Source organism: Plectropomus leopardus, chromosome 20 (assembly GCF_008729295.1).
Source record: "Plectropomus leopardus isolate mb chromosome 20, YSFRI_Pleo_2.0, whole genome shotgun sequence".
In the NCBI taxonomy this organism is placed as follows: Eukaryota; Metazoa; Chordata; class Actinopteri; order Perciformes; family Serranidae; genus Plectropomus; species Plectropomus leopardus.
In genome coordinates, this window is record NC_056482.1 from 3,294,387 (window position 1) to 3,310,538 (window position 16,152).

A 16,152-nucleotide genomic window follows, 5' to 3' on the forward strand; every position below is an offset into this window, starting at 1 on the left:
GAGTGCAAATCTGTGGTCACTTGATTATCTTAATCCTATGCCACTTTCCGCTTCTACTCCACTGCACTTCAGAGGGAAATATTGTACGTTTTACTCCACCGCGATTATGCAATAACTTCTTTACAAATTAAGATTTTTTCACAAAAATAAAAAAACATGTAACAATTAGGAGATCAATTTGAAAAATAATAATTGGAAACTTTTTATTTCCCGTCATTTTTCTTAAAAAACAAACAAACTAACAAACAAACAAAAAAAAAAACAGTCCCAGATCTCTTACATACTGTATGTATGAGGAATTGCTGTTTTTTGTTTTGTTTTGGGTTTTTTTTTACAATTTTTTATCATTTTGATTAGCAGGTAGATGACAGTTCATTGACAGCTGACTGAAGCTGCAATGCCTAAAATCAACCTGTCAGTCACTAACAATCTACAAAATGTGCAGTTATAACTTAAAAGTTAAAACTATTCCATTACTATTTAGCAACGCATTGCTAATGTTTGGGCCATTTCTTCTTGAGTTGCGCATTGTCTTCTCTAATGTTTTTGAAAGATATCACACTAATTTGCTCAGGTTTCAAAGGGTTACATTTTTAATATCTATTATCAGTAGTTGTGGTAGTAGTCTATGGAAGAGGGGTTTAAAAAAGAAGAGGCAGAGAGAGATGATAGAACAGAGAGGGAGAGAGGTGGATCAAATCTTTTTTCTACTTTTCTAATTCATTAATCTTCATTAATGTTCGGCCCACCTTACACACACACACACACACACACACACACCCACACACACACACCCACATACACATTCACAAACACAAACAGGCACACACGTAGCGGGTCATACTGAATAAATCAGCAGAATGGTTGATGGCAGCTGCCTCACAGAACAGAGCACACTGGGGGCCGAGCAAACATCTGCTGTGCGTGTGAGTGTGTGTTTGTGTGTGTGTGTGTGTGTCAGAGGTGGGTTGTTAACATGCAAATAAAGCGATTAAAATTCATGCAACGCACACTTGAACAAACACACACACAAACACACCTACAGATAGAAATATATGGGATGTATACCTACTCACAGAAACACATAGTGAAATTACCGCAGCGTTTTACTGAAACGATTCCATATAAAGTGAAAAACAACACACACACACACACACACACTAGTTCAGCATCAGACTCATCTGACCAAAAATAGAAACACAACAGAAAGCAGATGGAGCTCTCTGCTAATTGCTGATCAGATTTACAGTTCCTTTTCACACCATGCCGTGATGAAAACACATAGTATCACTGCAAAGATGACATTGTATTTGTAGACACAAAATAGCTACAAAGAAACATAAATGACAACACTGAGATTCACAATGACCACAAAGACATGTGCAATGAAAACAAAGAGTGGCAGCACAACTACAAAGACACACAAATTAACCATAAAGAGATGAGAGAGCAACTACAAAGATACACAGAATGACAATTAAGACATACTTAAAAACTACAGGGGCAAAATGACCACAAAGAGATTTATATATACAAATACACGAAAAATAAATACACAAGCTGACACAACTACAGAGAGATGCAAAACAACTTCAAGATTGACCAAAAAAGGTGCGAAACAAAATGAGATGTAATATAACCCAAAGACATGGAATACACCTATAAAACAAAACAACTAAAAAGGCATGCAAAACAACTACAAAGAGATGCAAAACAATTTCTAAGGGATGCAAAATTGACCCATATAGATGCAGATACAAAAATGCAGTGAGATGCAAACCAACCACAAGGAAACACACAATGACCACAAAGAGGCAAAACTACTACAAAAAGATTGCAAAACAACAAAGAGATGCAAGATGGACATAAAGAGATGCAAACAGACTACAGTGAGATGTAAACCAACCACAAGAAAACACACAATGACCACAAGGAGACAAAACAACTTTGACAAGATGCAAAATGATCACAAAATGAGGCAAAACGTCAAAAAAGAGAAGCTAAATTACTGAAAAAAGACAAATAACTACAGAGATACAAACGAGCTTGACAGCAAACAAAACATTTGTGCTTTGTGTCTCTTTCAGTCTCCCTGCCATGTAGCAGGAGGCCCTTTCACTTCTGTCCAAGGACCCATTGTTTCACACTGAGTCCCTGCCCTCAGGCAGAGGATTTTTGGCAGCTTGATTAGTTTACTTATTGTTTTTCTCCATCTTTCTTGTCGTTCAGAGCATCAAGGTGTCGTGGCAGCCGCCTCCGCGCAGTGCTCAGAATGGACTCATCTCTGCCTACAAGATCAAATACAGGAAGACGGGCCGCCGGGGAGACCAGGAGGCCATCGAACCCAACAACTTCTGGTACCTGTTCACAGGTGAGATTTGTAACAGTAAAAAATGGAATATTACCACAATCTTCCTTTAACGTTTGTCCTCATTTTCTTTTGAATACAACAGATGAAACTGGGATCTTTGTTTTGACATTCAGTCTGATTAGTTGAACCAAGCTACAAAAAGGACCTAGTTTCTCAAAATCTGCCTAAATTTAACCAGATTGTAGTTCAGTGTGTGTGTGTGTGTGTGTGTGTGTGTGTGTGTGTGTGAGAGAGAGAGAGAGAGATGAGTGTGTGGGTGGGTTAGAGTGGACTTCTGTCAGCTTGTGTCAGATTTGGTTTTTCTGCATGTATAATGTTGTGTATTTTTTTGCTCTGTGAAAGAAAATCTGCATTTGTATGAGTTTACATCTGCTTGCGTGCATGTGTGTGTGTGTTTGAGAAAGAGATTGTGTGTGTGTGTGTGTGTGTGTGTGTGTGTGTGTGTGTGTGTGTCTGCGTTCATACTGCCACCAGCTATTATTTCAATTTGAGCTTTGCAGGATTTGAATGAAACTGATCTTCCTTTTCATTATTTCCCACTGATAGTTATCTTCATATGTCTGTCCACACAGGAATTAATTCCCCAGTGGCAGGTGTTTTTGTGTGTGTTTTGTGTGTGTGTGTGTGTGTTGGATCTGATCTTCCCACCGCAAGCCCGGCTGTCAGCAGTAATCACTCCTTTTTACTGTCTGAGAATAAGAAACTGAGTTCCAATAAATAACAGCTTCACTGCTAAGATTAAAGGGTAGCACATTAAACCTTTATTAACACTTTAATTTACTTTTTATTTTACACTATGCTCCAAAGTGACAAGGCTAATGGCATCCAGTTATAAGAAATAAACATCTGTTTGTTTGCTCTGATGCTTCTTTTTTCAGCACACAATCAGAGCTAAAGGTCTGTGGGTTCAAACAGGAAACCTCTGTGTGAAAACCATGCTTCTGTGAGCTCTACAGTTCACCACTAAATGAAAAAAAGTGTTTGAATACAACTGACAAAGAAAAGCATAAACAGTTTGAGAAAAAGGGATAAAAATTAAGAATACAAGAGTAGGTGGGTTTCCATGAAAAACTTTAGCATCTTGATTTCTATTGTAGCCTCCACACTAACTGTCATTATTTCCAAGTAAAGGCCATGTAGGCGTGTTATACAAGCGAAACCACTTTAGTACAACTATTATGTCGTTATTATTATTATTATAGCTGTTGCTATAGTAACCACATGAACATATATATATATATATATATATATATATATATATATATATGGCAGTGGACACCTGTGGAGTCACGCACAACGATTTATGTAGCTAAATGTCACTTACAATAACATTGTACATCGCTATTTCTCTCTCTCTCTGTCTCTGTAGGTCTGGAGAAAGGCAGTCAGTACAGTTTCCAGGTAGCAGCCATGACAGCCAACGGAACAGGGCCGGCCAGTGACTGGTATACTGCTGAGACGCCGGAGAACGACCTGGACGGTAAGAACAGAGAGAGAGAGGGAGAGAGTGATAGCAGTGATCTGTACAACAGCATGTAAATACCTCCACTGTCTCTACACACACATAAATATTTAAGCACTTTAGGGCAGAGACGGATAGATGGAGGGGAGATTCGCCTCAGGAGAGGAGAGGAGGGAGGAGGGAGGAGAGAGGAGGAAGCAAGAAAAGGTCGGAAGGAGGGGGACATTAAAGAGAGGGAAAGGAAAAGAGAAGGAAGGTGTTCAAGGGTAATTGTTGAATGAATGAATCTTTATTTTAAACATGTAAAAAAAAGACAAATAAATGCAAACAAGCCTAATGAACAAAAACAAAAAGACAAAAAAGAGCCTTTACAAAACTTGTAAATCTCAATAAAAAAATACCCATCTAAATACTACATGTTCAAAAAGGAGTAGGAAGAACCACACGCTTAATTATTTCTTCCTTTTAAGACTCGGAGCTCGTCGCATGTGGCAAAAAATGTGCGTAGTTTATGAATAATATCATAAAGTTTGAATCATGAATCGTAGCTCCTCGCTTTTTTTTTTTACTGCTGGAAGCTAGCAACTGAACTGTTTCAGTGCCACTCTTGGTGCAATTGTAGCCCTTACTGAAGCTATCCAGCCTGGAACTCGTGCAACTCTTCAGGGACTTTGCACAGTAAATTCATACATGTAGAACCGATATTGATTGTCTTTTTGTTCATAATTGATCATTTATCATTGCTGGCTTTGATGCTAATAGCCATATTTGTTTCCATGTAAATGCTATGCAAGAGTCTTTTGACCCATCAGAGGTTCCTGTGTGCCCTGCAGGCAGACCAGCCAGGTCGCTCAGTGCCCTCGCTGGAGTGCAGATCTTGTTATATGGCCTCACTGCAGACAGAAACTGTTTTGACGATGGCATAAGTAATGCCGTACACACAAAGTGGGCTTGACTGTGCCTCACAGGGATGATGTTATACAAGCCCAATTACACAATAAATCAGGCAGCCCAAATATGGTCAAATATGGCTCAGGGCTCAGAGATTTAAAGTATGAAAATTAATAGTTTCATTTTCCTGATTTTTTTATGTGCATCATCAAGACACAACTAATGGAAGATATTAAAAAAGTAACAGAAGTAAAAACTGTACTTACACTCCCTTATTAAATATTGATAAGCAGTATCTAAACATTTAATAAATGTAAGATCACAGTGTGCAGTAGACAGGCTTACTGTTATCACAGTCACTGAAATGTTTTTTTTTAATGTCCCCCCAAAATTCAATGTCTATAGCATAAAGACTCATCGATTTCCTATCTTTGCTTTTCTCTTCAAATGAAAGAGCAGAAACTCTGTGTTCCCTGACTTCTTTTGAGATGGAATGAAAGTGGCAGAGACTGTCTGCCAAAATACCACCACAAAGGTTGTTAGTGCAAACAGCTATTAGACCCATTATGTTAATTGTGAGATGTGATGTCTAATGGCCGTAGAACTAAAGCAGTGCAGCAGTGAGTCCCAAAACCTGGAAAATAGTTTTGCACTCCCAATTCCCTTATCTTGAAGTCAATTTTGGTTAGATGCTATGGAAGTGCACTGCATCCACTGAATAAAAAAATAAAAATAAAAATAAAAATAAAAAAATGACACCTTTTCTTTTAATTACCAGATAAGATCTTGTAATTGCCACTGTTGGAGGGACATGTTCCAAAATATAGAGGACAGCATACCATTTTATACTCAAAATCGTTCAGTTTTACAAAAGAAGATGATGAAGATGAACTTACAAATTTAAGGCAGCCCAAACACTTACTTTATCAAGTTAAAACAAATAATTTATTTTTTCTATAAAGAAGGAAGGAAGAAAGAAAGAAAGAAAGAATTAAGGAAGAAAGAAGTAGGCAGGCTGGCAGCTCTTGGGTTAGTTGCCTAATAATTCAAGCAGGATAATTAGAAAAGTTGACTTCAGGCTGAATCTCAGGGGGAATATGTCCTGTTCAGCAGGAAACAGCTGAGATGAAACAAAAAAACAACAACAAAAAACACATCCATGCTAACTGTGTTTCCAGGCCGGGACAGAAGGAGACTGAAATCTGATTTCAATGGATTATCACTCAATAAAGTGATATGAAGCGTCTCCCCCGGAGGACCCAGAGCATGCTAATCTGATCCAGTCTGATGCTGAAAGATAACACAAAGTGTCAAGGCTTATTAGGGCTTAATACACAGCTAACAGGGTTAGCATCTGTTAGCTGCGGCTGCTCTGAGCACCTGCTACTGCTGCTGCTGACAGAGTGAGCTTTGGAGATTTTGGAAGGTCAGGGACGTAGTCAGGACTGCAGATATACTGTCCACCACCTACAGTTGTCTTTAGTGTGACATTTTATTGTTTGTGCTCTCGCAGAGAGTCAGGTGCCCGACCAGCCGAGCTCTCTGCACGTCAGGCCGCTGCCCAACAGCATCATCATGTCCTGGACTCCACCACTCAGCCCAAACATCCTCGTGCGAGGTTACATCATCGGATACGGAGTGGGGAGTCCCTACGCCGAGACGGTCCGGGTGGACAGCAAGCAGAGATACTACTCCATCGAAAACCTAGGTGAGGACGGGAGGGCTAGAGGAAACAGAAACAGTGGACTCAGCCAGAGATCTATGTTTTCAGACTTTGTGCTAAGCTTTTAGGGGGAACAGCTAGCCTAGCTGTTGTTCTGACAAAACAATTTATATGAAGCCTGTACATACACAAACATTTACATGCCACATTATTGTTTAACTCCTTAAAACCTGAGCACATTGTCTTAAATCCTTAAAAAATGAGCAGCTTAACCCCTTGAATCCTGAGCAAATTAATCTCAAATCAAAAACATGTAAAGCAGTGAACAATTTAAAAGAAATTACCCACAAATAGGATTACAAGGAATTAGTAAAAAATTACAAGAAGATTACCTGAAAATGAATGCATGCACACACATACAAAGATGACTGGTAAAATTAAAAAATAAATAAAAACAAAAAAGAGGAAGTTGCAAAAATGTAAATGTTAGTAACTTCACATATTGATTATAATTAAATAATTTATTATTTAATTATTTAATTTTATAAGTTATTTTCTAAGATTTTTCTCTCTGCTTTTTGTGTTTTTAAATTAAACTAATTTTCAGTTCATTTTTTGTCAGCTTTTCTTAATTTCTTGCAATTTTCAGGACATCTCTTGCCAAGTTGCTCGTTGCCTTTTCACTCGTGTTTTCAAAAGAAACTAAATCAATTTGTTCAAGTTTCAAAGGTTTATATGCTTGTGATAGGTGCCTGAACATAACAAAAGCAACTTACAACAAACAAAGAAAATAACAAATAATAAAATAATAATAGTAAGTAATAGTATAACAAATAATAAAAATATATTAAAAAGTTAAAGAACAAAACTTGAAATGATTTGTAAAACGTGCAAAATTAAAGTAAGTTAATAGATGATTTTCAAATGATTTTCTGTCTTTCTCACTCCTTAGCTAATTCTCAGGTCATTTTCTCATTAAATTCTTTAATTTTTGTGCAATCTGCCAGTCATTTCCAGCCAAGTTGCTAATTACCTTTTTTACCCATGTTTTTGAAAAAAAATCAAACTAATTTGCTCACATTTTAAAGGTTTAAATGCCTGTGACAGGTGTCTGATCTGCAAGAAAACTGATGTCGTTCAAGTTTACAACGGTTAAAAAAAAGTGACCACAGAGTCGCAGATCTGCTGCAATTACAGTAAGTGCATTCCTCGCTTGACCAGGAGGTCTGTCTGATGGATAGGAATCATTTTTATTAGCTCTCTAGACGCCGCTAAATGTGAAAAAATACAGTCATCATATTTAACCTTTGTGTGTGTTACAAGAAATCTGAGTGGGAGTGCAATTAGAGACAGAAGCCACACATTCCCACGGGACAAAAAAAGAAACCACTAACAAACACTGGCTTTTAATATAATGGGAATATAAATACTGACATTCATGCTTAGGGTCAAATGACTTTGAGTAGTCATGGGTATTTACCACCTCCGGGTCTGATCAACATTGATGGATACAGAACACTTGGGTGAATGCACTTTCAGCTCCTTAACTGGCAAGATGCGATGACCACCACAAAATACTGTCTGTCTTCTCCTAAGCAGCGGTTAAACATGAATCTTCATTAGTCTGCACCAAGTTTAAAAAACAGACTGAATAAGTAAGATATTTAAAAAGAGAAATAACCACTGTAAACACATTAAAGACCCACCAAAAACAACACACACACACACACACACACACACACACACACACACACACACAACGGCATTCTTTTTCTGCTGCAGAGTTGTGTACACAGCTCTTCTGTACTGGCAATGAGAACGCTGGCTATAGCCCATTTATAGCAGGTTTTCCTGTGTTTGAAAAACCCACATGCACATGATTATTTAGTTGGAAAAGGGCTCAGTAATGGGTGAAATAAAGCAAAAACGTTTTTGGTCTTGGGTCAAGTCTTACATTTGGCAGCAGAGCAGTCAGTATTTCAGAAATACTGAGCTCATGTGTCCTATAATTACTACCACTTAACCTAGTTCTTTCCAACGAAATTATTAACACATTCTGACTTTTTTATTCCCCAACTTAATTCTGTTCTAAAGCCAACTTCACGTTGTCTGGAATTAAATACTGGTGGAGGTGGTCACATTGAATTGAAAACTCTTACCTCTTATGAAAATAACTTTTTGCCATATTTGCTAAAACTGTCACTACATCCACACAGTAGTACATGCGGCAGATAATCTGTGAAGAAAAAAAAAACGTAAGTAAATATACCAAAAGTTATTTTCATAAAACTTGTCGGCTGAAGCTTTCATAAGTCTGAAAATACTGCAAATGATGTATCACTGTGAGTGTGGGAAATAAGCTGCACAAGGTCGCTTAAATGACAAAAGAACAAAATAAAATAACAACAAAATAACAAATAACAAAAGAATCAGTCAGGTCTCAAAGATGTGGATAGGGGCCAAGTCCTCTCATTTTAGGAATTGCAGACAAGTTAACCCTTTGAAACCTATGCAAAGGGTTTAATTTGTTTCAAAAACATGGGGAGAATGCAATGAGTAACTTAATAAGACATGGCACAAACAATTAACTAGAAATTAAAGACGAAAAGAAAAAGATAAGAAAAAAAAAAGTTAAAAAAAATCCAAAAACAATCAAGAACGTGACCTGAAAAAGTACAAATATATATATATATATATATATATATATATATATATATATATATATATATATATATATATATTATCACTGATGTACTTTTCCATCACAGCCAAAAGCTTTTTCTCACGTTCTGTCTTATCAGCACCAAAATAATACATCACTCCACGAATTTACACTCCCAATGTACTTATCAAGCCCAAATATTTAATATTTCCACCCCCCCATAAATCCAGCAGCTCCTGCCGACAACAAAGTGCCAATATTGACACAGTCCCTCCCTGCTCCACTAATTCATTATGATGATGAAATCCCCATTTAATTACAATCAATAATTTAAAGGAATTTAATAAGAAAGCAGCTTGAGGTGGAAATCTAATTGTGAAAGGAAGAATAAGAGAAAACATCCTCCCCAGCGACCACAACAAGCAATCTGCATGCCAGAGAAGACAATAACAAATTGGGCGAGCTTTTATACGCGGATGAAAACTTCCGCCTCAGGTCTCATAATGGAGGAGTAATGAAAAAATAAAATCCTGCCGCTGTGTTGCATGCACACATGGGAGCGAGTGCACATATGTACACGACATTTATAATTCATAGTGATCATTAATTCACGCGGTGAGGCGTCTGGGGAGCGGAGCCAAGCGTGTTTGTTTAACTGACGCCATGGTTTGACGCTACATGGAGGGAACATGCGGCATCACATCAAGAGCGGCGAGTGGCGGCAGGAAGAGCCGCCACATGACTGTCACTTTATACGTCTACAGTCATCATGTGTTCAGGTGCATGTGCTGCTTTCAAGTCAGTTCAGGACAGAAGAGAAAGTCCACCACAGTCGTCCAACATGATTTATTTATGATTGTATGAACATGTCCAGTCAGATCTCCTGACATCATTTATTGTTTGGAGGAACATAATGATTCCAGTAACAACCAGCCAATACAAATCACTCCACATAAATAATGATTTATTATATTGTTTAAAACCCTGCCAAACCTGGATCGTCAACTGCTGTATTCAGAAGCCTTTCAAAGCATTTAAACCTCTGAATTGTGAGCAAATTGTTTTGATTTCTTTCAAAAACAAAAAAGGCATTAAAGGCAATACAGGCAACTGGCAATTTGGCAAGACATGTCACACAAAATACAAGAAATTTATAAAAGGTGAAAACTGAGAAAGTGAAGAGAGAAGAGAATTATTAGAATAAAAAAACTAGGGGGAAATATATACTAATAAATATAATTGTTGTACATTTAAAATGATGTTACAGGCATAATAGATTATTATTATTATTACTATTATTATTATTATTATTATTATTCACTTTTTTCCAGGTAGTTTTCTTGTAACATTTTCTCAGTTGTTTGCTCATTTTATTGGGCGAGGGTTTTTCAGGTTTCAAAGTGTTAATGTTGCTTATATGATAAATTATAATAACATCAAAGTAAAACCTTGTTAACTTTTTACCTTTGTTTCCATTTTAATCACTTAAATAATTGTAATTGCTGAAGCATACAGAAAGAAGAAGCGTGCTGCAGCTCCACCGCTGAAAAGCTTCTTCCAGCTTTGCTCTGAGCAAATCATCAGAATCTCAAGATCAGCTGCTGGTGGAGAGTGTAGAATCTGTCACAGTCACAGTCTGCCTTTTCTTTTATTAAGTAATGGAACCAGCTTCCTGACAGTTTGAAAACATGGATCGATTTTCAGAATTTTCCTGGGGTGTTAAAAAAATGGATTTTCAGAAACAAATCGTGTTTACATTAATTTGATACAGGCAAAGTGTGTGGATTTTGTAACACACTTTGACATGTCTGAAGTGTGTCGGGATGTTACTGTTACATAATGAGCACAGCTCCTGAATAGCCCAATGGGTCAGGCCGGGTTTGGACTAAAAATGTGCGCTGATTGGCCGGGTAGGGCTCGAGCATTTCAGCAACGGACAGCTGCCACACTCTGTTCTCTGGCTTGGAAATCCACTGTGGAGGGTCAGTGATCCACTGAGCTGCTCCATTTTCATCTGGAGACACCTGTGACTTGCTATAGATCCCTGTTTATGTTGGGTATTAGAAGCTGACTAGTGGTTTTTGGACAGGTTGGGCGCTGGTTCAGTATTTTATGTGATACTCTCAGACGAGCTGGGTTCACGTTTCAGCTCACACAGGTCGGTGCTTATCTGGTTGTAATTTCTTCGGCCCGTTGAGAACTTGATGATTAGATTATTAGATCTTTATTTGTCCAAAATCTGGAAAATTGTCTTTGACTTCACAAAAACACAATTGCACAAATTGGTGCGATTACTTTCATAAATATGGGAAAAAAGAAATGTCACGCAAATTGCAAGAAATTAATAGATACCAACAAAATAATTTTTAAAAAATCTAGGGAAAAAATGTCAAGGGAAAAATTAAAATAGGAAAAAATATATATGCATTATTATCATAACTATATTTTAAAATTATGTTACAAAGTATAATTTTATTTTGATTTAATTTACTTTTTTTAATTTTATTTTATTTATCCACTTTTTTGCTAATTTTCTTGTTTTTTTTTTTTTTTTTTTTTTTCACTAATTTCTTGCTAATTTTTGGATCATTGCTTCTTGTTGCTCATCGCCTTCTTCCCATGAAGAGAAGAATTCAAGCCAATTTGCTCAGGTTTCAAAGGGTTAAAATGATAATATACTTTGCTGTATATGCTGAATGTGATTTAAAATGACCTTTTATCTATTTTTCTCTCTGTGTCTCTCTCTCAGAGCCAAGCTCACACTACGTGATTTCCCTGAAGGCGTTCAATAACGCCGGCGAAGGAGTCCCTCTGTATGAGAGCGCTGTCACTCGATCTCTGACAGGTACAATCACACACTGATAATCACAGTAATCCTGTTTTTACAGCACACTGCTGATCTGTTCACACACAATATGATATGTAGAAGATATAATAACATGTTACGAATCAGTCCAGTACATGACGGTTGTGTCAGTGTCACAGCTTAAAATTGAAAGTGTAATGTGCTGTGACTGCTGGGAGTGTGACAGTGATGAGACCACAGTACTTTCATTAACAGAGATTAGTGTCTTTTATTTCGAACATGACAAATAAAATAGGAGGACAAAATAATTAAATACAAGAAAAAAAAAAAACAAAACACCAGAATGCCCATCGGAAATAGTCAGTAAACAAATGAAAGTGTTTCATGTCCAAAAAGGAGTAGGAGAAAGTGAATACCTAACAAATCCTACCTCCCTCTTTTTAATTGATAAATAAAGTTGATTTTAAACATTAATATTCCTAAATTCTGCCCCAATATGCACCATACATCCCTTTGACTAATCAAACAAGAATTAAGACAAAAACAAAAGCAGATCAATCTAAATAAACACACACACACACACACATCTCAGAACAGAGTAGTGGACATAGTGTATTTTATCAGGCACCAGCAGCAACAGCAGTATGAGCTGCTGCTGCTGAAAAGTGGAGAGAGAAATTTTTAAACATACAGGAGAAAGTAGGAGCTTATTACCATTTACTGCGTGATGTTTTATTCAACACGCTATCAATGATGCATCGTGTTTCAGATGTCCATCCTGTCTGTCCTCGGGATCAGCAGCTGCTGGTACTTTCTCAGCACACAGCGTCTCTTTTATCTCTTTACCTCCACAAGTGCGTGGTTTGTTGCTGCTGTGTGTGAACAAGACGACAACGCAGGCTCTATTATTGTGAACACGGCAACACGTGCGTGCAGCCCAGTACGTCAGGAGCGTGGTGCACTCAGGCGCAGGGTGGGATCAGAAAGAAGGGTCCTAAGGGAGTTAACCCAGAGTTATACTTGCTTTTAACTACATATTTGCATGCGTATAGTGGCTGCCCTGCAGATTCCACTTCCTATTGTAGCGTTGCTTGTGCAGGTCCTCAAAAATCAACAATATGTGTCTGCCAGATGCGATACGCACATGAACATTAGAGGCAGCATGGTGATGGCATAACAAACTGCTTGATTTAGGGGCCTTATGTACAGTGTACGACAATATCACTGTAAATAATTTTACTGTAAAATAATAGTAAAGAGCCAGCAGCACAGATGCCAGCAATATACTGTAATTTTATACAATTCATACTGTGAAATGACTTCACAACCTATTGCCGTAAAACAGAAATATTACAGTATTTCTATAATATACATTAAAACACTGGCAGCACAGACTCGAGCAATATACTGTTATTTTACAGTATTCATGCTCTTTAACATTTTCACAGTCTGTTACCATAAAAATGAAAGCAGCATATCTCTCTGTTAACCACAGGGCTAGATGTGAAAATATTCCAGTAGGCTTATGCTCTGATTTAGTGCTGCCTCCCTCTGCCGATGCTGGTCTCTTTGTGCTTAATTATTGGGTTAACAAGAATATCAGTTCTCAGATGCAGACCATTACGTCAACGTTACCAAAATAACAACAAAAAATGCCCACAAAATAGGCTAATTGAGTTCTTCTTCTCACTGATAATGAATCATTGAAACTAGTTAGACAGCCTGTTGAGCGTCAGTTTGATATCAAACATTCTAAGTAAAGTGAACAAGATTAACCGTCTAATTTGTAGATGCAAGACCCATCAGTGTTGATGAAGCAGGTCTTGTTGATGTGTAGCAGATGTCCTCCGAAATGTGCAGGAAAAACTGCTGTCCAAATGACAATTTCTGAAGTCCCTCGGGAGTTGATGGTAATTTATTTCACAGAAAACTGACTGAGAGACAAAAAGCAGGAGCCTAATTTTAAAATAACAAGACTAACATTAAATTAAACTTCTGACCGAGTTCCAAATTCTCCATGCAACACCCTGTTTCCAAAAAATACTGTAGTGTCCTGTCATTTCCATCAGCAGCAGACTTTTTAGGACCTCCGTCCTGTTGCTTCAAGTACAGTACCAAAGCATTTTACATGAAAACAGTATTTTACTGTAGGAGATTGACTGAAGATTAAAAGTAATTGCTTACAGTTTATAATAGAAAAAAAACAAACAATATCAGAACCTGTCAGAGTGTATGATCTGGTGTGCCCTTTGAAATCCTACAGTAACATGCAGAGTACATTGGCAAGTTTGTGAACAGTTCTATTAACAAAGCAGCAGGTTGTCGACATGAATGCATTATTAAAAAGCAAGTGTGTCTCCATCCTTCGTCTAAAGCCCTTTGCACTCAGAGATGGCACCACAGGGCTGTTACAAAGTCCCTTCTTTAGGATGGCTTTGCAGTTTTACACAGAACTAAACATCGGCAGTATCATCAAACGGTAGACGTCAGTTTCTTGTGTTATGTTTGGGTGCCTTTCAGAAGAGTTTAAAGCTTTGAAACCCAAGCAAACTGGTATGATTTCTCTTGAAAATGTGTCTAAATAGGTAACGAGATGCCTTAAATCGCAAGACACGAGGAAAACCTGACAAGAGAGTGAACTGAAAATTTTTATTGTTGTTGTATTGTATTGTAATTATTATGTTAAAAATGATTGTTTTATTTTATTATTTAATTTATTATTTTTCATTTTCTTTTATTTTCCCTTCTTTCATTTCTTAGTTTCTTACTCTTTAATCCATCACAAGCTTATCTCTGCTCGTCTCGCTGCTGCAATCAAACTCTGCTTTTCTTTAAATGATCACGGCACAAATGCCGTAAACAATAAATGAGAACACACACACATACACACACACACACACACACACACACACCAAATCAACACTTATAATATTTTTGTTTGTTCTGTCATTGTACTATCCTTTGTCTTACAATTGACAAAATGAAAATAATAATTTTAGAAAAATATTTTTTATTGAATTATAATTAGATATTTACATTTAGTTACATTTACATTTTAAGCACTTTTTCAAGCAATTTCCTTGTAGTATTTGTGTTGTTTGTTATTATTATGTTGTTATATTTTACCAATTTATTTTTCTTTTTGTGTGCTAATATCTTGGTAATTTCTTTCTTGATAACTTTTGTTAATTTCTTGCAAATTTTGGGTAATTTCTGTAGTTGCTCATTGCCTTCCTCCTGTGCTTTTGAAAGAGGTTAAGCCAATATGCTCGTGTTTCAAGGGGTTACTAATAGCAGTAGTAGCAGCAGTGTTAGCAAATGTAGCAGTAGAGGTAGCTGGTTTCCTAAATATCAATGTCTTAGTTTGATGTCTGGGTCTGTCCCAGCTGAGTTTGAGTTAATATTGATGAGGACTTTTGTACTCGTAGTTGTGATTCAGGAGAATGGATTTTAAAGTACGCAGTTAGGCCTCAATCAGAATCCAGCAGCACCAAGTCTTGCAATATTCATTCTGAGGAAAACGTTCACACATCACTCCCAGTTGTCTGTGTGTGTGTGTGTGTGTGTGTGTGTGTGTGTGTGTGTGTGTGTGTGTGTGTGTAACATGTATGAATCGTAGGTATGTGTGTATCTATTTATATAGGCTGTGTGTGATGGCTTACACTCATTACAGTATGTGTTTGTGTGTCTGTGAGTGAGAGACTCATTAGCTCTTCCTGCAGAAGATGGGCTGCAGAAGTGAGATAAATGAAACGTATCCAACTCTCAGCCAAGTTTCATCTTATGAATTAAACAGCCGGCCCTCCTCTGCTCACCCAGCAGCCTGTGGCTGACATAAATCCTTTATTACTCTCATAAAAATGCCACATTTCTGAGGTTTGATGCGATGATAGTCACCAGAAAAACCAGCAGCACAGACCACTCGGCTCACCTCAGTTTTTTAACCTTCATTACAGGATGTTTTTGCGGTGGTGCTACCTGGAAACTTATCCAAAAAAAGATTATTTTTAGCTCACGCTCGTTGTCTTTGATTGAGATTTCTTTAAGAGAGGAAGGAAGAAGGGAGAGAGGGACAGAGAGAGAGATTTGATGGACTTTGAGGGAAACATAAAAAGAGAAACAAGTGACGGCAGGGAGACAAAAGACATCAACAAGGAGAAAAAGAGGGCATGAGAATCGAGAGAAGGAGACAGAGGGAGAGATGTATAATGCAGAAATAAAGTAAAATACATGGGGACACAGGCATCTATAGCCACACAGATTTATGAATCTCCTACAGTCATAATAGAGTTTTCAA

At 37.4% G+C, this 16,152-nt stretch overlaps 1 protein-coding gene across 1 annotated transcript in view; it reads left to right on the forward strand.

Annotated features, from left to right (window-relative positions):
- Positions 1-16,152, forward strand: part of dcc (DCC netrin 1 receptor) — a 239,664-nt gene that overhangs the window by 141,071 nt on the left and 82,441 nt on the right. Inside the window, exons 12-15 of the mRNA XM_042509652.1 lie at positions 2,230-2,371; positions 3,741-3,851; positions 6,238-6,432; positions 11,799-11,894. Of these exons, the coding sequence (XP_042365586.1) occupies positions 2,230-2,371; positions 3,741-3,851; positions 6,238-6,432; positions 11,799-11,894 (544 nt within the window). The remainder of the gene's footprint in view (positions 1-2,229; positions 2,372-3,740; positions 3,852-6,237; positions 6,433-11,798; positions 11,895-16,152) is intronic.